This window comes from Heliangelus exortis, chromosome 22 (genome assembly GCF_036169615.1).
Source record: "Heliangelus exortis chromosome 22, bHelExo1.hap1, whole genome shotgun sequence".
In the NCBI taxonomy this organism is placed as follows: Eukaryota; Metazoa; Chordata; class Aves; order Apodiformes; family Trochilidae; genus Heliangelus; species Heliangelus exortis.
In genome coordinates, this window is record NC_092443.1 from 4,140,524 (window position 1) to 4,168,510 (window position 27,987).

The following is a 27,987-nucleotide window of genomic DNA, read 5'->3' on the forward strand; positions in this document are numbered from 1 at the left end:
CAACGTGGGGCATCCTCAGCGAGGGAGCCAGGGCCACGGAGGCGTCAGTGACCAGACAAGGTGGCCCTTTGACATTTACAGAATGGCCTTTCAGAGCTGTGAAGTGTCCCCTCTCTGTCCAGGGCTGCCATATAAACAGATGCCATCCCCCAGCACAGAGTGAGGAATGTGGTGCACAAAGACCCAATGTTCCCCACAATAAAGCTCTGCTTCTTCTGCCCTCCACAAAGGCAGCTCTGAGTGGGGCAGCAGGCACAGGGCTTGGCTGTGGTCACACTAACTCTTCCACCAAAGTGTGTTGCCTGCCAGTGGCTTTGTTTGGAGCCCAAAGAAGCAGGGAGGTGAAACCCAAGGTGGGGCTTTTTCCTGCTCTCTGCAGCCTCATGTTCTGATGTTCAGATTAATTGACCCAAAAGGAAATGGGTTTGAGTTGTGCCAGGGGAGGTTTAGACTGGAGATCAGAAGCAGCTTCTTCCCTGAAAGGGTTTTCAAACACTGGGACAGGCTGCCCAGGGGGGTGGTTGAATCACCATCTCTGGAGATGTTTAAAAGATTGTTGATGTGGTGCTCAGGGACATGGTTTAAACACTGGGCTTGGTAGAGTTGGGTTAATGGTTGGTAGAGTGAGGTTGTGGTTGGACTTGATGATCTTAAAGGTCTTTTCCAACCAGAATAATTCTGTGAAAATCAGCACATCCGTTCTGAGGATCCTCAGCTTGCTCAGGGTGAATGTTAACAGTGTTGGTTTTCCATGAAAGTATCTTGAGGAATTAAGCTTTCGAATATTAACTTTTCTATGTTGCCCAGAACATGCAAGAGAGATTTATCCCTTGGCTGCTGTCAGACATCACAGAAAATCAGCACAAAAGGAGCTGGGCTCACTGGAGAAATGCACCATTTAAAGCGAAATCTCTTCTGAATCCTCCTGATCTTGTGCAGCATCCTTTTGTCTTATTCCATCAAAGTGTGACAAAGCCTTTTCAGAAGGGTTGTTTTACAGATGCTCATTTTTTCCTCGTTCATACAGAGCACTGTCATTGAACTCATTGTGTATTTTACAGGAACACCTCCAGGCCCTGCTGGGATGAGTGATGGGCATGTCTGTGATCAGAGGTGGCTGGGAGTGGATGGGGTGGCAGGCAAAGCTGGAGATGCCACTAGGTCAGGGAAGGGCTGGCTGGAGCCCTTGCTTTCCTTTTTCCTTTTTCCTTGCTGGCTTTTCTGGGGATGGTCCTGGAAAGTGATGCATTCCTGGGAGATGCTGTGGTGGGAGGGGTGAGCACACATGCACTGTGCTTAGAGATGAAGATGGTAAAAATGGAAAAGCTCCCCTTCAAAGCTGGGGGGAAGGTTGCATGGCTCATCCCCATGATATGCCCTGGTTTGGGACCTGTGGGAGCTCCTTCCTTCTCTGACTCAGCCCCAGCATCTTACCAGTTTCATGTGATTTAAAAATAAAGGCACAAAAGCTTGGTGCTGTGCTGATTTGGCAGGCTCTGATTTGGTCAGGCAGCTCCTGCCTCTCAGTGGCAGCTGGGCATCCAGCTTTTTCAGGCAGCTGGGAAAACATTCAAAATTAATTTCTCCCTTTCTGCCTTGGAAAAGAAAGGAAAAGAAAAAAAAAGAAAAAAAAAAAAAAAAAAAAAAAAGCAAGAAAATAAGTTACTAGAGCTTGCTAAGGGTTTTCTGTTGCACCATTACACCATTCACCACAGCCTGCCCCCAGCCTTAGTCCTCTGTCTTCCCATCCATCTTGTGGCTGTTGTGTCCCTGCTAATTCAAGGATGTTCCTGTGGAAGAGGAGTGGAGACCCATCAGAAAAGCAGCTGCACATTGTGACCTGTCTCAGATCACAGATATTTAATTTTATCTTGTGATGAGTTTGGTGTTCCTGTGCTGAGTGGTGCGGGGTTGGGGCATTACCTGACCTCCTGGGCAGAGTCTGTCCCTTTGGTGTGTCCTTCCCTGGCCATCAGACCTGGCAGAAGATTGCCTGCAGGATGCTCTGCAGCTTCAGGCCAGGCATGAGATGGGATTTTTGAGGTGTTCTGTGTTCTTTGTGCTCTGCTCCTAGGACACTTCCGAGCGGGGTTAAAATTATCTGTAATCCTCATGCTGAACAGCAGCCAGAGTAATGCATGGAGAGGGTTTCTCTGTTGTATCCCTGTAACTTGTTTAGCTGTAAAGCTGCAGTCCCATGGAAAATCCCACCATGGAGAAGGTTTTGTTGCCACCAGTGACACGAATCACTTGTTGGGTGATGGCATTTCCTGTACCCAGCAGCTGTTTCCCCGTGGATGGAGTAGTAGAGGGCTGAGGAGTCAAATCAGTCTGGTGTCTGCAGACATATTTTGAGGTGTAGATTCTTCCCTCTTGCCCAATATTTTGCTTTTATTAACAACCCCCTTCCCATTGTCTACTGGCATGCTGCTGCCCTGGGTGGCTGCATCCTGTCCAGCCCCTGGCTGTCACCCAGCAGCTCTTAAGGCTGAAGCCCAGGGGTGACAAGATGCAGGAGCTCTGCCTGGGGGGCATCTCCAGCCTGGCAGGTAGCCCTCACCCCCCAAGGGTGGGAATCACTCAGTGCTGGATCTGAGCCTCTACCACCAGCTGACCACTGCCTGCTCCTTCTGCCAGGATCTCTCCTGCTGGTGATGGTTTTAATCATTAGGAAGTGTACATAAAGTTGATGGATGATGTGATGGTTATATACACTCACCTACATGGGCTTTAAAGTAAGTATATTGCTAAAAATCTAGTAGAAACCAAGACTGGCAGGAGACTTTTGTTACTGGAAGGCTGTTTTTGTCTCAACACATCCTTCCATCAGTTCTTTTGTGAGACCTAAAAATTGGCTGGCTTTAGTGGAGTTAATAATCATCTGAAATGGAGTTGAGCAATTGATGTTGCTGCATCAAAATGTTTCCCTCCTCCCTTCCCCCCCATCCCCCCACTTCCCCCAAAAAAAGAAATTCCTGGCTTATACTCAAAATCCAGTTCAGTTCTCACTGTGCAAGTATTAAACTATGGGTCTTTTCTTTTAAGTTTCTGGATTTTTATGAGCACAATTGGTGTGTTAACAGAACTTTCTTTTTCTTTTTTTTTTTTTTTTTTTGTGTGTGGTTTCAGTGCATTTATATCATTGACCTTTGCTTTAAAAAGTGTCTGACAGTCTTTACTGGACTGGAGCTATGAAAAGGAGTGTTGTAAGGGGGCTTTATTCTATGGAAGCAATGACCACAGGCAATGCTTTATATTTGCTGAGTGATTTAATTCTTGCACATGCAGAACTTGGCTCTGTGCCATGTGTAACATGTTGAGAAAAGGTCTGCTGGAGAGGCATTAAAACCAAACTTTCCAAAACTGTCTTTTTTTTCCTTTTTTTTTTTTTTTTTTTTTTTTTTTTCCAAATAGCTTTCTTTCCTGTTATTTTTAAGCTAACAAGTAAAACCAAGGGACACTGTGCCAACATGCTGCATTGAGATCTAGCAGATCTAGCAGAGTCATTGGGAAAATTAATCTTGTTTAAAAAAAGTGAAGTGGGAGTCTGGACAGAAGGGTGCCAGCCAGGAGGAAGAGAAGGGTATCACCAATATAGGGCAGGAGAGAGTCAAGCAGAGCAACCTGGGCTCCAGGAGGAAGCCTGGGAGGATGAGGATTATACAGGTCCAGTGCTTGGTCCTGTAAAGGACTCATAGGGTGCATCCCCAGGAGATGTGTTCTCAGGCTAAACATGAGATTCCCACCAAAGAAGTTGCTTTTCTCTGCTTGGCTCTGCCCATCCCCTGCCTGCTTACAGGAATATCTGTCTGGTAGCTGTCAGAAGCAAATAAAAACAAACTGCTTTTTGTTTGGTTTTATTTTAAATGCTGTGACAACATTTGAATCAATGGCAGGTCTTGTGAAAAGCTCTTTACAAGTCAAACTTAGTGAGCTGCTTAACAGCAACCCTTTGAATTCTGTATCTGCCTGCTACAATTCCAGATAATGGTCTGAGAGCAAGCAAACATCTTATTTATTTTTTCCTTCTTGTAATCAGTCTGTAAAATACTCCTGAAGTTTCATATTCTGGAACTATTTAACTGTGTAGCCACTTGGGCTGAGTTCTGTATTTTGGTGCCTTTGAGTATTTCCTCTTCCTTTGGCAAGCAACCCAACAACAGAAATACTGAATTATGTTAATTTCTAACAGAAGCAATGTCTTCCCCAAAACATTGCAATCTACTGCATTTTAATTAAAACCAACCCATCAAGAGTGCATCAAGCCATTTGGAGCCTCAGCCTCTATTGGTTTTAATCAGCAGATTTTTTTTTTTTCTAGGGGCTTTTAGAAGCAAATTGTGCATTGCTCACTGCTTCCCCAGGAGGAGTGAGGGAGAACAATAGCTCAGCTTTGTGCAGGCACACCAAGCCCTGAAATATTGAATTAAAGCAGTGAATGAATTGGGTGGAGGTTGTCCAGGGGGAGAGCCAGGAGGAAGGTGCATCCAGCCGTGTCCAGAGGATGCTCTGTGGATGGGATGGGATCTGCCTTGTCCACTGCAGCTGCAAATAAACCCATCCCCTGGAGGAAACCAAATGATCTTTATTTGGGTTGCTGGCCTGGGTTCCCTGCACCAGGATCCCAGGGCTGAGGTTTCCTGCAGGCTGCTCCAGGGCTGTTGAAGAGGTGCAAGGGCACCTCTGAGCTCTCTCATCCTGGGTCTGGGTGTCAGCAGTTCCCACGTGTGCTGATGGGATGAGCCAGAGCTGGAAATTGCCATGCTGGGGAGTGGGAAAAAGAGCCTTTTATCCATTCTTGAGTTATCTGAAATCACTAAATGCTGCTAGTGTTTAAAGTTGCTTATGAAAGGAAAAGGTTTGAATCCTCTATATGGAGAGACTGGCGTGGGAAGCCAAAGGAGTGAGGGTAACTCCTGCCTTTTATAAGTCCTTCTGGTGCCAGGGAACACCAGCACCCTCAGTTTGAGCTGAGCAGAGCTCCCCCCTCCCCACAGGCAGCCTTGAGACCCAAGTAAATGGGCTCCTACCTGGGGTTGACTGTAGTGGAAACCACCAGGGAAGGAAAAACTCTCTCTTGCCTTGCCCTGGCTCTGCTGGGTAGGAGAAGGTGACTGGGGAGAGAGGCTTTGCCCAGCTGGCCATAGGGATGTCGTGTGGATGAGATAAAGGAGAAGGGGGAGTGCAGGTGGCTGGTGCCTGCCTGGGCTGAATCCCCAGGGAGACACCTGAGCTGCTGTGTTGGCTCTCAGGCAGCTGGAGAGCAGGAATTGTCTGCTTACCCAAAAATTCAGGAGGTGCTGCTCAGCACTGAGGTGGAAGGGAGGTGCCTACCCACCTGGGTGCTCATTCATTGTTCAGATGAAGTGATCAGGGGCATCTCAGAGTCCTGCAGGACCTGGGGCTGGTGCAGGTGTTTGGTGAAGCTGGGACCAGGAGGAGCTGTTGCGTGTGGATGGCTTTGTGCCAGGGTTTTCCAGAATGAGTGATGATGATTGGTGCCCAGCTGGAACTGCTGTCTGGGCAACTGGTTTTGCAGAGACTCAGCCTTTCCTGAACTCCTCATCACTGGTTGGAAATTGCTGCCCATGGGTTTCATGTCCTTTTGCCATCAAGTATTTCTGCACAGAGAGGGAGTCCAAAGCATTGACCACAGGTTTGTACTTTGAATGCCTCCCAGCACACCCAGATTTCATTGTTGTTTTTTCTTTGTGCAGCTCTGGGCAATGCCAGTGTAAAGTTGGTGTCACGGACCTGAAGTGTGACCGGTGCAGTGATGGATACTACAGGTTTAATGAAACCACCTGTGAGCCATGCCAGTGCAACAACCACTCCAAAACCTGCCACAGCTTCACAGGTAGCTTTCCTCTTCTGCAGACTTTACCTGGCTCCTCTGTCTCTGTTTCTTGCTATTTTCATTCAGTAGACATCTGCTCTGATCCTCTTCAACTTCATCTTTATGCCTTGAGTACTCAGAATTTTTACCTTAAAAGCAAAATTAAAACGTGGGGCAAGGTTGGAGCTAGTCCTCCACAAAGTCAATGAAGGCTGTGTTATTTAACCCAGGCTGCAGTGCAGAGCCTTTATTCTTCAGTCTCTATCAGAAATCAGTGCTCTATTGTTCTCTGCACTTACACAAATGCACATCACGGGTTTTTAAGGAGCTTTTGTTTAACTGCTGTTTACCTGGAAACATAAAGTGTACTGGCACTGACGTAAGGTGACTGTTATTGCCACAGAAAGCATGATTAAAGCTGGAAAAAAACTGGCAGCACCTAATTAATATTGCCCATGTTTTATAAATCGCCTTGTTCGTTTTCCTTGATCATTTCTTTGCCTCTCTCACTCATACAGATGGTGATGGAGTCCAAATGTCAGAGCACCTGTGCCTGAATAGCTTATGGGGGCCAGGGGGAAAAACTATAATTGCCTTTCCATCTCCACTGCAAGGAGAGATCCCAGAGGAGCAGTGCTGTGTGACTGCCTGCACAATCCCACTTTAGCAACAGAAATCACACTTCAAAATTCAGATTCTCATCAAAGCTTCCAGGCTGAAGTGCAATTCTGTAATATTTATCCAGGAGCTTAGAAAGGAGCAATAGTTTTACAAAAATGTTGCAGCATTTTTGTCATAGCTGGCAGAGAGGCAGAGCTGATCAAATATGGTATTTCTGGGCAATTTCTGCAGGGGTGTCTGTTTCCTCCTGTGTGCAGCAGCAAAAGGGGCAGCTGCAGTGCTGACTGTGCCCACCAGTGCCCTGATCCTGCTGAGCAGAGAGGGGGTTTCTGTGGCTATCAGGGGTAGCAGCAGGCACTGAATGTGGTGCTGGAGGATGAATTATTGCATTCATTCCTATCCTGAGCTTCATGTGTTTATATCCTCCTCATGTTGAAGGATATCAGACTGTGCCTAAAGCTGTGTGCACATTGGCTGTGTTACTGATTTGGAGCTGGGTGTGTGGGTTTTGTGAAGGAGTAAGATAATCTGCTCTTCCTTCTTCTCCCTCAATGTTCTCCATGCTCTTGATCTGAAAAAAAACCCAACAAAACCAAACCAAAACAACCCCCAGAACAGACCTTGCTTGTGGGAAGGGGATGCTCAGGCAGTGCATCTGCTGGGGCTGTCCAGCACTGGCCGTGGCACTGCAAAGAAAGACCCTCTTTTTGGTTAATGACCTATTGTTGATTTGACAAAAATCCCTTTTTAAATTTTTTTCCTCCATCTGTTTCATTTGCTGCCGGGGATGGGGGAACCCAACAGAAAGAGAACAGAGCAGTGGATTAGAAACGAGATCCACTGGCTAATAAGTAACACAGCACACTCAGCCTGCTGTAGAGACTGCACTTTCTGTGACCTCCTCAGCTTCACATCAACTCCGTGTAGTCTTTGTCAAATTTTCAAGGTTTTTTTTCCCCATTAATGCTGTACTTGGGGCTCCCTCTGCCGGCTCTGCCACTGCCTCAGCACAGCCTTGCTTCACATCACTCTGGCTGGGAGGAATATTTAAAGTTTTTGGGCAGCCAGAGCTCCCCAGGTGACAACATTTCCTTTGACACATCTCTTCGGCCCTGTGTTGTGTCTGTGTAATGGGTTTGGTGACTTCTTCTCAGTTTGGGGTGCTGTGAGGTCTGGTCCTTCCTGAGGGCATTATCAGGATGGGAAGTGCTATTAATTATTAAGGCTGTCCCCAGTGATACCTGATTCCCAGCCCATGGTGCTTTGCATGGCTGAGCAAGTTGCTGACTCATTGGAAACGCAGCCATTTTTCAGGGTTGGTGGAGATAAATGGGAGTAATTTCCACCCACGGGAAAGACATTGATTCCAGAATGACCAAGACTAATCAGAAAATGCAGGAGTGATCCCAGATTTATGTCACCATTAACACCTGCAGAGCACGGCTCCAGGAACCCTTAGTGCTGATGGGGCAAACTCACCTTCCACCAGCAGCTCTGTCCCAGGCATCCTGCTGAAGCAGCTTGATCAAGGTTTGCAGCTGGAGAAACTGAGCCCAGCAGATAATATTCCCTTCTTACTCTGACATCTCTCCCACTAAACCCACTGGCTCATGTCTGACAAGCTGCTGGGTGAAGAGCAAACAGTGTGTGGGAGCTGCCACCAAGCAAGTGTCCTTAGTCACCTGGGGGCTGCCAGCCCCATTGTGTGGGTGGATCAGCCCAAAATCAGCTGCTGGGGTTTGCATCCCTGTGAGGATGTGCTGGGCTTGCTCAGGGATGTTCAGCTGCAGGGTCAGGGCTGTGGAAGGAGGAGAGAAGGAGCCATGCAGCATGTTGGGTGTACAAGGGAGCCAAACAGCTCCAATATTAATATGAAAATCTGCTGGGTTTTTTTTTTTACTAGTCAGCATGAACCTAATTCAGGATTTTTTGTGTGGTTACTGTTGATGTGAGACTTTTTCATACCCGCAGCAGTGCTAGGTGAACTGAGGATCTCCTGTCTGTGCTTATAAATGCAGTGAATAAACTGCTCTCTGCCCCTCTGGTTTGTTAGAAGGTGGCTGTTGACTTTTCAGAGTCTTGCACATGAGATTTAATCAAATAAGCTTCCCTCAGGTCACTGCCAGCTCGAGGAGGAGCCTGCTGAATTACAGGACGTTCTGCTGATGGATGAGCTTTTGGAAGAGGTGGTGTTTTTATAACTAGGGAGATTTGTCTTTCTCTGGTCACAATAGTATCAAAATGCAATTTAGAGGGCCATTAGGACACAGCCTCTGCTAAGACACAGCACGTCGATTTTCTGATTCAGAGGCTGCCCTGGGAAGGGGAGGGGGCTCATGTGAGCTCCCAGTTCTGCTCTGTTTCTCTGGGAAGGTCAGTGGTTGCTGCTGCCTTGAGCCTGTACCAAATGTTCCTCCTGTGGTGGAGATGAAGTAGCTGGAGCCACACTGATGGGATGGAGCCATCTGCCCCCAGAGCAGGATGGTGACACTTCCTTACCCCTGACCATCAGCTCTGTGGTGTGGGAAGAGGCTGCACCCAAAAGAGCACAGAGGCATAAACTTGAGGGAGCCCTCTTGAGCAGTGGCTTTGAAGCATCAAGATCCCATCTGAGTGGCAGGGGTGCAAACTGGAACCCCCTTCCTTGAGAACCATTGAATATTGATGGCTGCTGTTTACCTGCATTGACCTTTTCAAGTGATGAGCTGTGGGCCTCTGCTGGAGCTACCTCCTTTTTCACATTATGTCTGTGTGCATGTGGAGAGGGGGATGGCCATCAGAAGGTCATAGGAGGCCAGGATCATGTTTTGGCCAGAGGGCATCCAAAACCACCTGTGAGCTCAGATAATTGAGTGTGCTCCATGCAGATTCTTGCTCCAAATGTTCCGCTCCAGTTCCTGCTGCCTGAATGGTTACTTGTGCTCTTGTCCCTTCCCCAGGCACCTGCCTGCACTGCCAGGAGAACACTGAGGGGAACCACTGTGAGCTCTGCAAGAAGGGCTTCTACAGGAGCACCCACCCTGCCCACGCCTGCCATCACTGCCCCTGCTCCACCGTGGCATCCACTGGCACCTGCCATATACGTAAGGCTTTGGGTTTGGGCTGATTCCTCAGATAATGACTATCATAGAATCATAGAATCCTAGGGGTTGGAAGGGACCTCGAAAGATCATCTAGTCCAACCCCCCCTGCCAGAGCAGGGCCACCTAGAGTGTCTTCTCAGTTAGTTTCAGTGAAATGGCCACTCGCAGTGCATCAGCCCAGTGAGTGTGGCCCGTGAATCTCCTGCTTGTGGGAACCTTGATGAGAGCAGTGCCTGCCACGATGTGTCCCTCGTGCTTTGTGTTGCCTCTTGTGAGAGCAGCTGCACAGCTGAGGGCATCAGAAATGTTTTGCTACAGCCTGCAGCCTGCTCTGAAGAACCCGTGAAGTTTTTCAGAGAGAAACTATAGGGCTTGTGGCAGCCAGGAGATGCCCAGCAGTGCCATGTAGCCATTCATACCTCTGTGAGCCCTCTTCTTAACCTCTATGAGACTTCAAGAAGAATTTCCCTGATTTTCCTACTCTGTTTTGGTGTAACTGAGACAACAAATTAGAACTTCAATAAACATATGTAAGATTTTTTTTATTTATTTATTTTCTTCATCAGTTTGTAGTCAAGCCTCCTCTGGCTTCATATAAGCCCAAGTGTTGCTGCAGATGGATAACATTCCTGATACAGTTCCAGCTGTTTTCTGAAATTGCCTGTTTGAGATGGAAATGTTCAGAAATAAGGACCTGCTTGCTTAGCAACGTGCCAAGCATGCTCTGTGATGCTGGGATGAGGCATCAGAAACCCCACAAAGCTTTTCTTCCCCTCAAAACAGAAAATGCTGCAGTTTGAAAGTTTTATTTTCAGCTTAGAATTTGAGATTGTTTAATACTCAGTGACTGCTGATTTTTGTCATAGTGACTTGTGGTCAGATCCCACAGAACAAATCCCCCAGCGGGTGTTTCTCTGCAGGGGGCTGTGGCACACATAACCCCTTCTCCTTTCTGTATTCTTTAGTGCCGGGTGAAACTACCCCTACGTGTGACCAATGCAAAACTGGTTACACTGGCCCAAACTGCAACCAGTGTGACAATGGCTACTACAACTCTGACAGCATCTGTGTGAGGTGTGAATGCAACGGGAACGTGGACCCAGCTCAGTCCCCCAGCGTGTGCAAACCGGAGAGCGGGGAGTGCATCGGCTGCCTGTACCACACTGCTGGGTTCCACTGTGAGCAGTGTGAGGAGGGCTACAGCCGAGACCCCGAGGGCACCAACTGCACCAAGAAAGGTAAAAGCTCTAGTGAGCAAGCTGGAAACCAAGAGCTATTTTCAGGGTATTTAAATGTAGGTTTTCAGGTTTCCGTTGCTTGGTACATTTCCTCTCTCAGTACCCAGTGAATTGTCCTTACTGAGCAGCCCCTTCAGGAGCTGCTTCCATAAAAAGGGGGTGTTTATAATACAGTTTTATCACTCCTCATACTCTGCAAATAACTATTGGGATGAAGTTTGGATACTCTTCTGTTTTTGCTTTGTAAATGGGGAAGCCAAAGCTCAAGAGAGGTGAGATCCACACTTGCACAGCAACTTGACACCAGAATTTACTGATCCCTGCTCTGGGGGTGTCTCAGCAGTCTTCAGTCCACATCTGAGACACTGTATGTAGCATCTCAGATGCAAACTAGTTCTATTACTTAAAAGGGATACTGCATAACAAGAGAACCTATAGTACAACAGGAGAAAAAGGTTCTTAAGTTGTTTCATTGGTGTTTATCAGGAGGTTGGTCCACAAGGTGGATCTTCAGCTCTATACACAACACACAGCTTTGTCTCTTTGCTGAGAGCTATGTGACCTTGCTCCATTAAAATCCATATATATGGCTTTGCTTGTATACCTGCAGTTTTCACCATTCCTTCTATTTCAGTGATGTTATAGCCAATTCCAGGTGTGGGGAAAGACTTTCCCCTTTCAAAGGGACTGGGATTATGCTCTTCTAGCTTTCCTGTTTCCTTGACACCAGCTTTTTTGCCTTCCTTCTTAAGCAATTGAAAAGGCACAGTTTCTTTCCAGTTTCTGACATGCAATTTGCCTAAAAATTGACATGCTGAGGTTTGTGCATTAACTAGTTTCAGGTTAAGGTTTTTGTAAACCACTGGTGCATCTGAGTGGCCTGGTTCTGAGTACCTCCCAGTATGAAATCCTCACCAGATCTGCAGATGAAATTATTGGAGTCTGAGACTCTTGAACATTCGTGGTTCAAAGAGGACTCTGTTTTGTGCCAGTCTCTGACATCTGCAGGAGGTTGTTCAGAGTCTTAAACCTGACCAAGATTTTGCTGCTTCCAAGGCTGATGGAGATCATATTCAAAGGAGATGGGGGATGACCAGAGTCCTGGGTCATCATCACTGTCCTGGGTGGACAGTGTTGCTGTTGCAATGGTGAGGCACAGCAGGAAGGACTCAGTGATGCATACAACCAGGGAATCTTTCAGGTTGGAAAAGACCCTTGAGATCATCAAGTCCAACCATCATCCCTACTAAACCATATCCCCCAAAACCATATCTAAACAACACTTAAACACATCCAGGGATGGTGACTTAACCACCTCTGTGGGCAGCCTATTCCAGTGTCTGACCACCCTATCTGTGAAAAACTTTTTCCTAATGTCCAGTCTAAACCTACCCTGGTGCAGCTTCAAGCCATTCCCTCTTGTTCTACCTGTGAGAAGAGACCAGTACCACCCTCTCTACAATGTCCTTTCAAGTAGTGAGGTCTCCCCTCAGCCTCCTCTTCCTCAAACTAAACAATCCCAGCTCCTTCAGTCATTCTTGCAGTGTGGCACCGTGCCACCCACCCGAGCACCGCAGCCGTCCCCGAGCGCCGGCACCAGGGCTGCTGGCACAGAGGGAGCAGAAGCTTTGCAGAGGCTGCATTTCAATCAAGCAGCTGCATAGGGTGCTCCAAGTCAAAGCTGCCAAAGCAGCAATGCCAAAGCAGCAATTGACCGACCAACTGCTGCTCTCAAGGAGCTGCTTCAGGACATCTGGAGGGCTGGCAGGGCCCCGCTGAGCGGAAACCGGCGCCGCTGGGGCATGGCCTGGGCTCTGCTTCACCAGGACCTTACCCGTGGTTCCAGGAAATCTTTTCACCCATGGGCCCCCCTGCCAGCACTTAGCTGATGCTGACTCATAAATAAAGCCCAGAAAAGTTCTGTTTCCTTGCTGGTGAATCAGCCATTGTCTCCATTCTGGTTTTGGCTAATTATAGCTACTGGCAGGGTTTGCCAAGAATTGAGTGTTGATGAAGGAATTTGGAAAGGATGACTGAATTCCTCATGCCCTTCTCCCAAAGCTGTATCCAGAAACCTCTTGCTCCTGTCACGTTGCTTCCTACTGTAGAATCCTGCTGGTTATCCCCTAGAGAAATGCCTTCTGGCACTTAGCATCCCAAATATCCTTATCAACCTAAGACAGGTCCTGCAGAGAACAGAGGAGCTGTTGCAGGGTGGGACTCTGAGCAGGAGCCTAAATCAGGGGTGTGTGATGCCCCCTCCAGAGGAGCTTCTTTCTCCAGAGCTTGAAACAGGAACATGGCAGCCCCAAGTTAACTCGTGGGAGTTCCCCTGAGGGCCTGGTGGCAGGAGATGTGCTGAGTATTTCCAGCTCCTGTTGCCATTGGAGATGCAACTTAGTGCAAAATTAGTCCTTCAGAAGTGACTCTCCTCCTCAGTCATAATTAGTAGATGTTCTCTTCAGGAGAGCTGGATCAATACAACACAGCACCATCAGCTGTAATAGCTGCAGCTGGATGTGGGTTTAAAATGAGGTTGCATTTCTGATAGCAAAAAGAGAAATGGAAGAGTGGGAAGGAGGGTTCAGAGAGTCCTGTGGAGCAATAGGTGTAGAGAACATTTTGTTTGATTATGGCTTCAGCTTCTGGAGAGTTTCTACTGTCTAGATTTCCAAGTCTAAAATATACATCAGGTTATTCCTATAAAGAAAATGTTTTATTAGTTCCATTTGGGAGCTTAATACTCTGCCTTTTATGGAGCCTTCTGAGGCCTTTAGCTCAACCAGTTTGAAGATGTAATGAATTTGTATCCCACATATAAGGTCTCCAGCATTTTCTTGTTGCTGACTCCTAAATCTGAGAAGGGAGTTCAGCCCTGTTTGCTGAAAGGAAGGGAGATTCTTGACTATTTTGTGCCTGGGAACAGGCTGCAGAGGATGACAGAGCCTGTGGCACAGCCTGGTAGTTCCCATGTTCTTATCCTTCGTGTGTGGACATACGCCAGCAGCTAAAACTAAAACAGGATCCAAATTGGCTTCTGCTGTGTTCAAAAGCATTGTAGGAACATCCAGTCTTTTTGTTTTTTTTTTTTCTTTTGAGATTCAATTGCCTTCTGCTTCTTGTTATGCAGACTGGGGGTTTCTATGAGAGTTGTGTATGACTTTGTCATTCAAAAGCAGAACTGGGATTATTTTGCCCTCTCATGTAAAACAGTGTAAATATCAACACCCATTGCTAAGCACTGTGACAGCAGAGTACTCAGGGTTCATTTTTTCATTTTTGATCTTCTTTTACAGGTAAGGCAGAAATAATAAGATATAATCCTACATCTGGTGCACTAGTTGTGAAAGGCTTAAGCTCCTGGAGACACTGTGTCCTCCCAGCCTGATTGTGGAGCCCACGCAGACAAGTGGAACTCTGCCTTGGTTATGTTCAAAATCCAAACTCTTGCTGAGCTTGGCAGAGCCCCATTTTCATGGGCTGAGTATGAGCTGGCCTGGGTGGCTTTCTGTTGGCATGAGCTCATGTGTCTAACACTGAATCTTGCCTATTGCACCTATCCATCCATTCCCAGGTTTTTCATGGGAATGCTGCAGTCAGTGAGCACTTAGCACACAGAATTATTAAGAAAAAAAACAAAACCAAACCCATCCCTGGCTAACCATTTGTGTAAACATATTTTGAAAAAATACCAGCTTTAACAGTGTCGACTTAATTGCCGTAACTGCGATGTAAATGTTAAATCTCTTGTAAATGTTAAATCTCTTAAATCTTTGTGCTTGATTCCAGCTTCACATGTTTTTATTGACAATTTAAAAATTTGTTTTGTAGAAGCCACTGTCAGCCCAGAAACAAAGGAGTTCACAACTTCTGCTGCAAATGTCAGCGAGGCGACATCGTTCTCAACGGCAGTGCTGAACAATACGTTGCCACCAACAACTATACAGACCATATTTCCTATAAGTTCCTCTGACAACAGTACCTCTGCTTTTGCAGATGTTTCGTGGACTCAGTTCAACATAATTATTTTGACAGTTATCATCATTGTTGTGGTCCTGTTAATGGGCTTTGTGGGCGCCGTCTACATGTACCGCGAGTATCAAAACCGAAAACTTAACGCTCCTTTTTGGACCATTGAGCTCAAAGAGGACAACATCAGTTTCAGCAGCTACCACGACAGCATTCCCAATGCTGATGTTTCAGGGCTGCTGGAAGATGATGGGAATGAAGTGGCACCGAATGGACAGCTCACACTGACAACTCCCATGCATAATTTTAAAGCGTAGAAGCAGCAGCGGTCCGGCTACTTCCGAGTTTGCTTGAAAAAGGTACAGGGCTTCTTGAAGGGGTATCAGGATCCGTGCCAAGGCTCCATGCAGAGGAATTTGCTCTTCAGATGCTCTTATGCTGGGCGTGCTGTAGCTTGCAGGTGAATGGAAAAAAAAGCGTAGTACATCAGAATTTCAGGTAATATGGTGGAATGCATTCAGTGTCCTGTTCTCTGTAAAGATCCGTATGATTCACTGTTGTTAAAGACTTAATTATGCTATTGTAGAATATTATTTTTTATGAAGAGGAGATGGGGTGGAGAAAGCAGGACCCCATGAATTATCAGAAGCTACTTGATTTCCAGCCAACCTAACACTGTCTGCACCCTTTAGTTTGAAAAGTAGCTCATGAATTAACAGTGGATTTTCAGGAAACAGACCTTTGTCGAGGCTTCATAGTAATTCCTCATGTAAATCTGTTTGAAAAGGAGGATAAAAAAAGGGAAATTGTTCACTGTACTACAGAGAGGCAAGCAGAGGAGTTGCACAGTGGAAAAGAGTCACCTTTATCAGTTGCCAGTAAGGAGGGAAACAGGAAAAAAAGCAGCCAACCAATATGGGAGTTAGGGAGGAGGTGAAGCTTTTCCCTTTCTGACTATTTATACAGGGTGATGATGCTATTAAAATATAGCAATCCATTTTTTTTTCTAGAAGGAGTTAATGAATTTGTATAGTTTCTGTGCAAGGCAAGACAAGACATCTCAGGGTTGCAGTGTAAAAATAAAAGCTAGGCTTAATACCCTACCCTGATAGCAATGGTGTGTTCTGTATATAAAATGTAATATATCTTCTTGGAATTGTATTTGTAATTATTTGTAAAAAGGACAACGAACCAACCAAAAAAAAACCCCAACAACAAAACCATGAACCCCTCCCTAACCTCTCCTGTTCCCTAAGTCATATTTTGTCATTTAGATTTTAATTGTACAGCGGTTAGTGGCGTTGTTTAAAAAGAAAAAAAAATGAGGATTGTTTAAAATACTGTAAATTAGATGGCAATATTGTTGGAGCTGGGACTCTGGCAAACACCCACTGCTTAAAGCTTTTCATCTACTGTCATCGAATAACTTTCTTTTTTAGAGAAAATGTGAGTGCTCCCTACTTGCATCTATCAAATGTTCTCATTCCTTTAAGTATAGAGTGAGTACCAGTGTTGCCATGTATAGGGCTTAGTAAATGTCCAAAAATCAGATGTCACATTCTGTTACTTGCTTTTAAATCTTTATTCAAAATGCAAATACACTGTCATGAATGCATTCAGAGCTTGATCTCGATGGCTGAGCTATTCCAAAGCGTGTGAGTGGATCTCATTGCCCTCTCTCCCATGCTGATACAGTGACAGGAGGGCTTGGCAGAGGGCTGAGAGCAGCTTCCTGCCCTTCTGAAGGGCAAAAAAAGGAGAAATCCCCTGGATTTGGGTGAAAACAGCTTTCAGCTGAAGAGCTCCCAAGAGCCGATCTGTGCTTCTAGGCTTGAAAAGCTAAAAGTGCATGGCTGCTTGCAGGAAATTCATGTAGCACAAAGTGGTGGTGGGGAATTAGCTGTCAAAAAAACCCTATAGGGGACTTCAGACTTTCTGGATTCCCCTGATTTTTGTGGGAGGCTGTTGGATGGTTAGCAGAGGCAGAACAAGTTAGGGGCAGCAGAGCACAGGGAGCTCCTTGCTGGCATGGTGTCTGGAGGCAGGTTCTGGGGAGCTGCCCAGGTCCAACCCATGAAAATCAATACCACTGCATTTAAGTCAGGTGTGAAACAAATATTTCACCCAACTCATGGCCAACCTCAGAGCTAAAGCTGCATTGCTGTGTGTGTTGGTGCTTTGCAAGCGATTAATGCTGAGGACAAATGAAGTACCTGCTAAAGGTCAGCAGGAGCTGACTGCTGCATCCTCAGAGCCAGGCAAAAATAATCATTTCTCAAGATGAGAAATGGTAGGAAGAATATGGTAATAATTTATTTGCTTTCTGGTGCTGCATGGAGGCTTTTCTCATAATTGGAGACATTTGGGGGGGAGGGTGGGAATAGGTGATTTAAACACATGCACAAAGATGCCATTTCTGCCTCAAAAACTTGCTGCCTGATTTAAAGATGAGGCAAGTATGAAGGAAAAGAGTTGAGGATGACTAAGGGAAGGTTGAGGGTAGAATGTGATATTGCATCTAGGTCTGAGTTGATAGAAAAGCTCCCATTGCCTGCTATGGGCCTGGGTGAGGTCCCACAGTTTAGGTAATGAATTTGGATGATGTCATTCAGAGCAATGTTACTTTTAGCTGTAAAACGGAGGAGGAAGAGTGGAGGAGAAAATCTGGATGTTGCTAATCCTTGATTTACTCATCAAATTTAAAAGAGCAGAGTGGTGACAAAATAGGAAATTTCCTAAAAATTGTAAATGTATAGGAGCGCTGATTTAGTGATACACTTGCACTTGGTCACTTCATTGAGGGGTGGGGGGAGGTAATTTAGGAAATGTTACCTTCCAGGACTAATGCAAACAGGCAAAGTGAAGGGCAGATTGTTCACTTTAATTCCAAAGTACTTAAATAGATCTCCTCATCTCTGCCACATAACAGCTCTTTGTCAAATCCTGGTATGACTGTAGGCTACTTTGGGATAGGAGTAGGCTTTGATTTTTCTCTCACTCTAGAAACAATGACCTTCTGCAAAACCAGAGTGTGAGTTCAGATGCTGAGCCCTCCTAATCCATGCCTAGCACAGCAGGTGTGTGCATCTGGGCTGCTTCTGACCTCCAAAGTATTCTGCACACTTTGTCTTTGAGCCTGGGGTTTGTAAAGAGGAGGTCAGGGTGCCCCACAGTCTGTCTGCAAGAGAGAGTTTTGCAGCCCTGCTGCTCTCTGTGGGGTGCACATGTGGATGGAGGGATCTTGCTTCCCACGTGATGAGAAGCTTGGCTGGGCAGGGGGGACCTGGCTGCCCAGGTTTGGGCTACAGAGGAAAGCATAGGATGTTCTTTAGCAAGGACTGGAGCACAGCAAGGATGTGGCACTGGGACAGTGCTTGTCAGGTGGCAGAATGACTCAGCAGGAAAATACCAACCACCTCCAGCCAGCCAGGTCTTTGCATGGAAGAACATTTATAAAAGGAGATCAGTGCCTCAGCAAGGAAAGAGTAAACAGCTTTGTGTTTGACTTTGGTAATGGGGAATTAAATCCCCCTTGCTCTCTCCATCAATCATGCAGCTGCCCCCTGGGCACCACAGGAGGTGAGAAGGAAGCTGAGCCAGTTGGATCTCCAGTAGCTGAGGCTGGTATCCTACATCCATGGAGTGCACAGCTAAAATGCCTCTGCCAGGGTACTAAAGGCCACCAGGACCTTCAAACCTGCCATGTGTGTTATAACTTATCATGAAACTTCCCAGATGTTGAAGTTTGCCCCATGCCACGTTAGGGTAATGGTGGGGAAACCAGAAAAGGGCTTAGAGGGCAGCACTGAGGCCCAACTCAGAACCAGCAAGACAAAGGGAAGGCATCTGGGTGACTCCAAAGGCAATACAGATACCTGTAGCTTTCCTGAAAGGCCACCAGACATCACCACCTAACCTGGCTGTCATGGAGAAGGGCAGGCAATGGCATGGTACAGGGGCTGTAGAGCATACAGAAGGTACAACAAGGCAGGTGAGGGCTAGGTGAAGGTGGGAAACCAGCTCTCCAGGCTGGTTCTGTGAGCCCAGCTGGTCTGGATGGGGTGAGTTCAGCTCCACACTCAACTGAAGGCAAGAGACTATAATGGAGCAGATAAAGGGCAAAAAGCAATGATGTGTCAAAGGCACAGCCAGGTGGCTCACAACTTAGGGGACCATTGGCTCAGCACAGAGTGCAGCAGAGATACAGAAGGTGTGCTTGGGTTAATGTGAACAGGTAATCTCCAGTTTTGTGAAGCTAGAAATAACTGCATGGAGTGCTAGCCCTGGGGAGTTGTCAGGAGTTGTCATCCTTTGGAATGATCATTCCCTTGGACCAGGCTGAGCAAACTTAGCATGCTGGAAGCCATGTGTGAAAGAGGAGGGGATGTATTCAGCATCCTTCAGGTATCCTGGGCTGGTTAACCACTGCTTTACAACATCTTTATCTCAGATGTTTGATGCAATGTAAATGTGGCAGAAAGTTTGCACAGTCTCTTTTAAATATTGGCTAGAAGTTGGAATCCTAAAAATACGTTGCTTTTTTAAATTAACTTTTAAAATGAGCTCCCACAGGACTGCTCTTCATGTGTCAGAGGGATGGATTTAAAATAAGAAAAATGTGGGCCTTAAAAGTTGTACTTGCTCCCAACTGAAACCCATCAGTCTTACTGTACATCCAAATAAGGCGTCTCCTAAGCATATGCTGTGCTTACAAATGCATTTCTAAAAAAAAAAAAAAAAGTGTATGATTTGAATATATGTCAGAATTTATACAGAAGAATGTTATTTAAAATGAATAAAAATAAATGTATATAATTTGTATCTATGCCACTTGGGTATTCGCATTTCTTTTGTGTTCATTCAAGTTCAGCTGGAGTCTTCCCACTGATGGCAACCAAAGCTGGATTGAAACCTAAAGGATTGAATCTGATCTCAACCCAGTAATGACATTTTCACAAGAGAATTATTCCTTCATTATTGCCCAGTATGTGAGATAAGACCCATGGCACAAAAATGTTTTTTAACACAAGATATTCATAAATACAACTAACATTCTGTGTCAGATAATCCATCTGAAAAATGAGCCCTATTGTGTCTTGTGTCTGCTTATTAACCATCCCAGCCTTCAGCTGTTTTCACAAACATGTTTGGGAGATGGACAGTCAATGCCTATTTCCCCATTACTCTCTGTACTGCTCACACAGATGTATTTTGCTGGAGATGTATGCAGTCATTAACACTGAAACGTACAGAGCAGAGCTAGAAACTGGAAGAGGATATTGTATCTGATTTTTCTTGATGACTGCAATGGATCTTTCAAAGAAAATCTATGGTATTGGATGCTCTGAAATCCACATCTGTGTTATCAATAGTTTTGAACAGTTCTGGCAGCGTCTGCAAGAGGACCTGTGGAAAATTTGCATTTCTTTCTCACTTGTCAGTGTTAGGAAATTGGGTTTTTTGGTTGTAGAAGCAAATAGAAATGCCAAAGGCAAGTTCTTCCTGCTGAATGTTATGTCTCTTGACATGCTCATGAAGCAAAGAACTTGAAGAGAGGTAAGTCAGCATCAGTTAAAAAAAAACACCGAAAACTAAGTGTTCTTTCAAATGTTTAATTGGAGCCCCACTGAAATTCAAGGGAGTTGATTGAGCTGATTTGCATTAGAACAGTTTGACTGGGTATGACTTAGCTTAGGAGGAATTTTGCTCAGAACTGCACAGGAGGCATAGCTAACTAATGCTGAACCAGCTCCCCAGAGCAGGGACTTGAGAACAGGACAGCAAGGAGAACCTGTGCTCAGCTGACAGTGACATCCATCTTCTTCGTGCCACCATCAGGCTTCAGCCACAGTGCACTGAGGAGCTGGCGTTCATCCTTCTCCTTGGGATCCTCCTGCTCATCCCTACCATTACACTGACCTTGAGGATTTCTTTCCCAGACTCCCTTTAGCACTGTGTTTCTGAGGTGGTAAGGATCTCAAGCTGCTTTATAAAGTAGTAAAGCATTGTTCAAATACCGGTTCCTGAGATGAGGATATACCATAATCTCCCCAAATGTGCTACTAATTAAGATAAGGTTAAACAACATTAAGCAGATTATCAGGAGATAAGTTGTTAACTGCTTCTAGACAGTACATTTCCCAGCCCTTTCTGCACCTCACAGCTTCTTGCTGCTGCTGCAGTTTATAAACCTCTGGTCAGTGCAGTGACCCAGGGAATTTTTCCATCATGTGAATGTGTGTATATACATGTACACATCTGTTTGTGTTTGTCTGTCAGACAACCATTTAATGAAATGATAAACTTAGCAAGGAGGGCCTTGCTAATTTCCTTTCAGAAGATGCTCTGGCCAGCCCACAGCTCCCAGGCAGTGAATGATCTGAGCTGTTACTTGTAGATGCTGACTTAATGCATGTATCTAATATGTAATGCTGTAACCTTATACTAGAGCAAATTGGTGTCATCCATTCAGTAAGTGGACTTATTTGGTTTATGAAGATCTGCTTTATAAACATGTAAAGCCATGTTTCAGACAGGCTGATCCAATTCTGGTGCCATATGGCAGACCCAGTTTTGCAAACTTGAATTCAGTTTGGCAGAAGTAGCCCTGGTGACATCAGGTGACAAATGTCTCCCAGGGGTCTTGGGGGAATTGAAGGGACTGAACTTCTCTTAGGGTCATCAGACCCCAAATGCAAAGCCTCGGGTTTGTCCAGTTGGATGGGAGATGAGATTAAGAGCTCAGCTGTGCTAAGTGGTCCCTGGCATTTCCTGGCAGTCTGGGGTGCAGACACCTGCTCCATCATGCACACAGAATATGGAAAGGCAGAAGGAGAGGTGGGAAGCCCCCTGTGATCAGACAAATCCCAGTGGTTGCAATGGCTGCTACCACCAGTGCAAGGCATTTTACAACTTTCATCTGTTTTGAACAGAGGCTGGCGCTGGAGCAGGTACCTGGAGAAAATAGAGCTAACGGGGCACCATGCTTCTTTCCAGTAATAAAACCACAACATTACCATGGCCCATGGTAAGCCATGATCCATGTCCTATTTCTCAGCCAGGTAAAATCCCCTTGAGATAGCCCAGATGATTGTAAGTGAAACCTGACACACTTAGTATGGAAGAAGAAAACAAATGTAATGCTTAAGCACAGGGTTCCTCCTGCAGGCGGGAGCCAAGGGAGCATCCAGCTGGAATGGAGCTTCCTCCTGTGACAGGTCGTGGTTCCAGCACCATGGCCCACGAGGCTTGAAATGTTTCAGGGAAGTATTTCAATCCTACATTTGGGTTTCAATTAATGAATTTAAAAGGAGCCTGTGAAGCCACGCAAGGTTTGGAGCTCCACGTGCCCCTGGTGTTGTCACTGTCAGGGAGCATTTAATTCAGTTTTGCATTCCCAGATGGAATTCTTTGTTTTGTTTTGGTTTTGTTTTGATTTTTGTTTTGTTTTTCCACGGAAAGTGTGGGAGACCTGCAGGGCATACATCTTTGCTTTATGTCTGCTTCCAAACCCGCCTGCTCCAATGCAGACAGGGATGGCGACAGCCGCTGGCTTCCCGGGGTCCCAGCCCTGCAGTTACAAAGCCCAGTGACTGGAATTCCAAACTCAAGTTTGAAAACTCTCTCTCCAAGTCTGACGGCGGGTACTGGCGCCGCGGAGGGCATGGGAACAATCAGCTCCAGCGGCTCTGCCAGGCCTGGCAGGACCCCCGGGGTCCCAGTACCCTCCAGCAAAACCCCCTTCCCATCGTGTCTGCTGGAGCAGGGCCCGAAGGCACCGGGGCGGTTCCGGCTGACAGACTCGAAAGGCGCACGCAGCTTGCCCTCAGCCAAGATGGCAGCTGCGCCGGGGAGCTGAACGTCGTCGTCTGTTCTGCTCTGGGAAAAGATGGCGGCTGGAGGAGGCCGCGGGTGCTTCCCTTAGCAAAGATGGCGCCCGGCAGCTTTCTCTGCCTTTGCCCAGCTGGCAGCCGCCATCATCATCCCCCCCACTCTGCCCTCAGACAACATGGCGCCCGCCCGCCCGCGGGCCAGCGCCGCCCTCAGCAAAGATGGCGCCTCCCCTTCAGTCTCTATTGTGCGCGCCTCTCTCGCTCCTCCGCGCTGGCTTCAGCGGCTTCGTGTGCGTCGACGCAAAGATGGCGGAAACGATTGCGGCGGTTTGAATTCCAGCGGAGCCGCCAAAGCCGCGCACAAAGGAGCCGGGGCTGTGCCCGCCGCCGGGACCCGCGGGCCGCCGCTGACATGGACTCGCTGCCGGGGGAAGACCTGACACTGCCGGTGGCGTTAGAGGGCAGGTAGGCGGGCGGGGACCTGGGGATAGCGCTGGCCCCAACGCGGGCGCGGGGCTGAGGCGCCGGGCCCGCCGCTCCCCTCACGGCCGGGCGGGTGGCGCGGGAACGACGCCCCCTGCGCTTTCGGCCCCTCAGCGGTGTTCTCCTTCCTCAGCGTCAGCGTCTCCCAGCTGCCAGACGTCTCCCCCGGGGACCCCCAGCCCGGCCCGGCTGATGGCGAAGGTAAGGATGGATCGGGACCCCCTCCGTGTGGTTCGGGGAGGCGGCGGTTCGGCCCTCGCGGTACCGGCAGCAGGGATGGAGGGTCCCAGCACCTCACCGCTGGCCGAGGAGCCCCGCCCGCCGCTGCGGGGGGCTCGGTGCTTCGTGAGGGTCTGGGAAGATGAGGGAAAACGGCAGTGCCTGAGGGAAAGAGGCAGAGGATGCCTGTAAGTGATGTGGATTCTTGTAAGAGGAGCCTTTGTAAAACTGTGAAACCACAGCAGCTCCTGCAGCGAGTCCTGGCTGCTCTGCTGCCGGTGCTCATTCTGGCCCCAAGGCTCACATAAGATAATCATGAGTTTTGTGGAGCGTGAACTTAAAATACTTTGAACGCCCATGAGGCAATGTCACGGCTTCATCATCTGCTTGGTTTGCGGGAGTTGTGTGGGGAGAGTCATGAGGTGTTCCAGCTCAGCTGTGCAGGGGCTGCCGGCAGAAAAGTGACTGCACATTGACTGATTTCAGCAAGAAATCAGTAGATATTAACTACTCAGTAACACTACTACATAATGTGAACAGGAGGCCAAAAATGCCTTTTTTGCTTCTCAGAAGGTGGTGTACTTTTACTCTGTTTCGATTAGCCTTTGCTATTTCTAAATTGAGGTCTAGCTGATAGATTCCCCTGTCTGAACTCACTCTGTCCTCTTGAATTTCTAGTGTTACCAGATGTGGCAGTAGATACAGTCTCACCAACAAGAGCTCGGACCATGAAGGACTATGAAAATGTAAGCAGACTTTTCATACAAGACTCAATACAAAATTTATGGCCAAGATATTGGTAACATGGTGGTTGAAGCACTGACTCTCTTGGTTAGGTTCTCAATTTGTGTTAATCAACACAGATCTGTTGCAGGTGTGACCAGGCATCTCTCTCTGCTTTCAACCTCCATTTGTTAAGTATTGCTTTCAAAAAGAGAGACAAAAACCGTGTTGTTGACTAAGCAAGGGCTGCTCTTAAGTTGTGAAAGAAAAATTGGCAAACCATGCTCCAAAGTTCATGTAATCACTAGAAACTTAAGATCTTTGCTTGGAAGTCTGCAATTGATTTATTTCAGGGAAGCATCAAGTTCGTTTTTGTTGAGACTGGGACAGGGTTTGTTTTGTTAATTGATTCACAGCTGTAAAGTGTCTTTTACCTTATAATTATGCACAAATGTGTTTGGAATACTTTTATTAAAGTCTAGCTGGTGTTATTGTGACAGTCCTGTAGATTGGACTGGTTTTGGCACTTAGCAGAGAGTACAGGAAAACATTAGATTATTAAAAAATATAAATTGATTGCTTAAATTGAAGAAATAAATTGTTTATTACTCCTGAATGATGCTTTGGTTGAGTTATAGCTTCTGCAGATAAAGGAAGTGGTTTGAGTGGTGTGCTGCTGCGGATGTTGTTACATTTTGTAACATTTGTTATGTTTGAAATGAGTGTGACTTCTGAACTTTCCACTTCTGGTGGCCTAACATAGTGCCTAGGAGCAAGCTATGCTCTTTGCTCAGAATTTAAAACTTGTTTTGGAAACCTTTGATAAAGGATGTTTTTTAAAGGATGTTTCCCCTTTCCTCTTTTTCCCCTTTCCTCTTTTTCCCCTTTCCTCTTTTTCCCCTTTCCTCTTTTTCCCCTTTCCTCTTTTTCCCCTTTCCTCTTTTTCCCCTTTCCTCTTTTTCCCCTTTCCTCTTTTTCCCCTTTCCTCTTTTTCCCCTTTCCTCTTTTTCCCCTTTCCTCTTTTTCCCCTTTCCTCTTTTTCCCCTTTCCTCTTTTTCCCCTTTCCTCTTTTTTCCCTTTCCTCTTTTTTTCCCTTTCCTCTTTTTTTCCCTTTCCTCTTTTTTTCCCTTTCCTCTTTTTTTCCCCTTTCCTCTTTTTTTCCCCTTTCCTCTTTTTTTCCCCTTTCCTCTTTTTTCCCCTTTCCTCTTTTTTCCCCTTTCCTCTTTTTTCCCCTTTCCTCTTTTTTCCCCTTTCCTCTTTTTTCCCCTTTCCTCTTTTTTCCCCTTTCCTCTTTTTTCCCCTTTCCTCTTTTTTCCCCTTTCCTCTTTTTTCCCCTTTCCTCTTTTTTTCCCCTTTCCTCTTTTTTTCCCCTTTCCTCTTTTTTTCCCCTTTCCTCTTTTTTTCCCCTTTCCTCTTTTTTTCCCCTTTCCTCCTTTTTTCCCCTTTCCTCTTTTTTTCCCCTTTCCTCTTTTTTTCCCCTTTCCTCTTTTTTTCCCCTTTCCTCTTTTTTTCCCCTTTCCTCTTTTTTTCCCCTTTCCTCTTTTTTTCCCCTTTCCTTTTTTTTCCCCTTTCCTTTTTTTTCCCCTTTCCTTTTTTTTCCCCTTTCCTCTTTTTTCCCCTTTCCTCTTTTTTCCCCTTTCCTCTTTTTTCCCCTTTCCTCTTTTTTCCCCTTTCCTCTTTTTTCCCCTTTCCTCTTTTTTCCCCTTTCCTCTTTTTTCCCTTTCCTCTTTTTTCCCCTTTCCTCTTTTTTCCCCTTTCCTCCTTTTTGAATAATGATAAGGGATCTTACTGGGTAAGTTTATTAAACTGAAGGATTGTTTGCAGATGCAGGTTCTGAGTGCAGTTACTGAAAATCTTAGGTTTCATTTGCCAAGTACTTTAAGACTTGTATTGCTAATAATTTTACAAGTGCTACTATACTGTTCTGGAAGAGCCTACATAAATATTTTATTAGCAGTTCTGTAACATATTAGATTTCTTTTTGCTGAAAGCATCTGGCAGGGGACATGAGTCTTATTTGAATGAATGTTTTATGTTTAGTCTCTTAAAAAAAATTTAGAGGGGAACTCATTTCTTTAATGAAACCATCAACTATGTTACTGCTTCTGCTGGGAAGGTTAAAAAGCACATGTAATTTTTTCCAGAGAACTGCATAGTGAAATAGAGGCTGGAATAAAGATATTATTGGTGTTTGATTGGGTTCACATGCCTTATATGCTCGTGGCTTTTCTTCCCATGAATGAGGCTACCCTCCCAAGATCTTGTCTATAAAATTCTTCTCTTTCAACATGACTTCTAAATTTTTGTCCAAGTTTTTTCATAGAAGAAAGAACTACTTAATATTTTCAGATTTTAAAGGCTCCTTGGATTTTTTGTGTGGAATAAAGCCAATGTTTTAGTACTGTCAGCTCAACAGTGTGTATTACATTTTTAAACAATACTTTTAAAATTATTTTCTTAAGTGATGGTTACTCAGGGTTTTGCTTGGTTATGTGTGTACTAATGTGCCTATAGATCTTAAAACTAAAACAAAATACAAACCCAAACAGCCAGAAATTCAGCAGGGGGAGGCTAGAGTAGGATTTCTTCCTGTTTGGCTGAAGAATGGAGGTGGGGAAAAGAATTAAGCTGGAATAAGATGATGGGAGATGATGGGGAAGGACAAAGCTTTTGAAGGGCTTGGAGTATTTGTGGCTCCCTGGGTGAGAGGTTTTTTTTTTTAGAGGGATTTATTTTTCATTTTGGCTTGGGTATCATATGCAGTTATTACAGCTTCACAAGTTGAGTGTGTGTATCACCTGCACATGTACATGTTTACCCATGGCCAGTGGGTTGAATTTTAATGTTGCACAGTAGAGAACAAAGCCAAATTATAGTAACTTTCATTCTGTATTGATTTGAAACACATGACATAATTTGCTTTTTTTCTCTCTTATTCCACAGCAAATCACTGATCTGAAAAAAGAGAATTTCAACCTGAAGCTTCGGATTTACTTTCTGGAGGAGCGAATGCAGCAGAAGTTTGATGGTACCACTGAAGAAATACACAGAATTGTATGCAGTTAGAATAACTTAATAGAATTATGGGTTTTTTGAAGAGTTTGGCTTGTAGGGAGATTACCTCTTTTACTCATCTTTTGAGTTTTTTGTTGTTGGTAATTTTGGTATGATTATTTTATTCTGGCCTAGTGCTTTTCAGTAATAAAACTGAGTAAAAATGACCTTTACAAGGTGTGGAAAAATTTAGTTTCATGTGCCTGCGTGTCCATCATTATGGGACAGAATAAGAGCTGTTTTGTTTCCAGTAAGTAGTTGTGAATGTCCAGTAGTTGTGCTGCTGAAATCATACTGAAATTGTAGTTTGAGTGCTCTTCTGTCCTGGTTTCCTACACCAATGTCTTTCTTGCTGATATATTGAAATGGTATCTGTCAGCTTGCAGGCCAAGTAGTTCTTTGTACAGTGTGTGCTTATGTCATGGGTAGTTTTCTCAGGCTATAACAAAATAATTTTAAGATTATTAAAAACCTTGATAGTTGATACAATTAGGTGTTTAAAAGAAAATACAGTAGCTCATAACTCCAAGAATAGTCATGCATGGAAGCTCTAGAAACTCCCAAGTGGATCTACACTACTCCCCCTTATAGTCAAGTGTGTGTGTAGGGAATCTGAATTGCTTGAATACAATTTGAGATTTCTGAAAGTCTTTCACCTTGGAAAATATGTCCTCTAAAAGCTCAAATGTGTATGCTCTGGTTAGCCTGGTGATCTTTGACATTTGCTGGTCCAAGGAAAAAGTAATCTTCATGTTACAAATAACTTTTGGGTAACCTTTGAATTCTCTGTTCTCTCCTAGAACATTGAGCTGAAAGTGGAGTTAGAAAGTCTGAAGCGTGAGCTGCGGGAGAGAGAGAAACTTCTCATCAAAGCCTCGTAAGTGCCAGTATATTTTTTATTTCCTGTGTGTGGAAGTCTCAGACAGGAC

General features: G+C 45.6%; 2 protein-coding genes across 2 annotated transcripts in view; both read left to right on the forward strand.

The window, feature by feature from the left end:
* Positions 1 to 15,976, forward strand: part of MEGF9 (multiple EGF like domains 9) — a 44,343-nt gene extending 28,367 nt beyond the window's left edge. Inside the window, exons 3-6 of the mRNA XM_071765719.1 lie at positions 5,718 to 5,857; positions 9,397 to 9,540; positions 10,506 to 10,778; positions 14,610 to 15,976. Coding sequence (XP_071621820.1) covers positions 5,718 to 5,857; positions 9,397 to 9,540; positions 10,506 to 10,778; positions 14,610 to 15,064 — 1,012 coding nt within the window. The 3' untranslated portion in view covers positions 15,065 to 15,976. The remainder of the gene's footprint in view (positions 1 to 5,717; positions 5,858 to 9,396; positions 9,541 to 10,505; positions 10,779 to 14,609) is intronic.
* A 6,764-nt stretch (positions 15,977 to 22,740) lies between these two features.
* The window catches only part of CDK5RAP2 (CDK5 regulatory subunit associated protein 2), a 70,213-nt gene continuing 64,966 nt past the window's right edge, over positions 22,741 to 27,987 (forward strand). The window contains 6 exon segments of the mRNA XM_071766657.1: positions 22,741 to 22,806; positions 22,809 to 23,044; positions 23,196 to 23,263; positions 23,960 to 24,027; positions 26,948 to 27,058; positions 27,859 to 27,935. Of these exon segments, the coding sequence (XP_071622758.1) occupies positions 22,756 to 22,806; positions 22,809 to 23,044; positions 23,196 to 23,263; positions 23,960 to 24,027; positions 26,948 to 27,058; positions 27,859 to 27,935 (611 nt within the window). The 5' untranslated portion in view covers positions 22,741 to 22,755.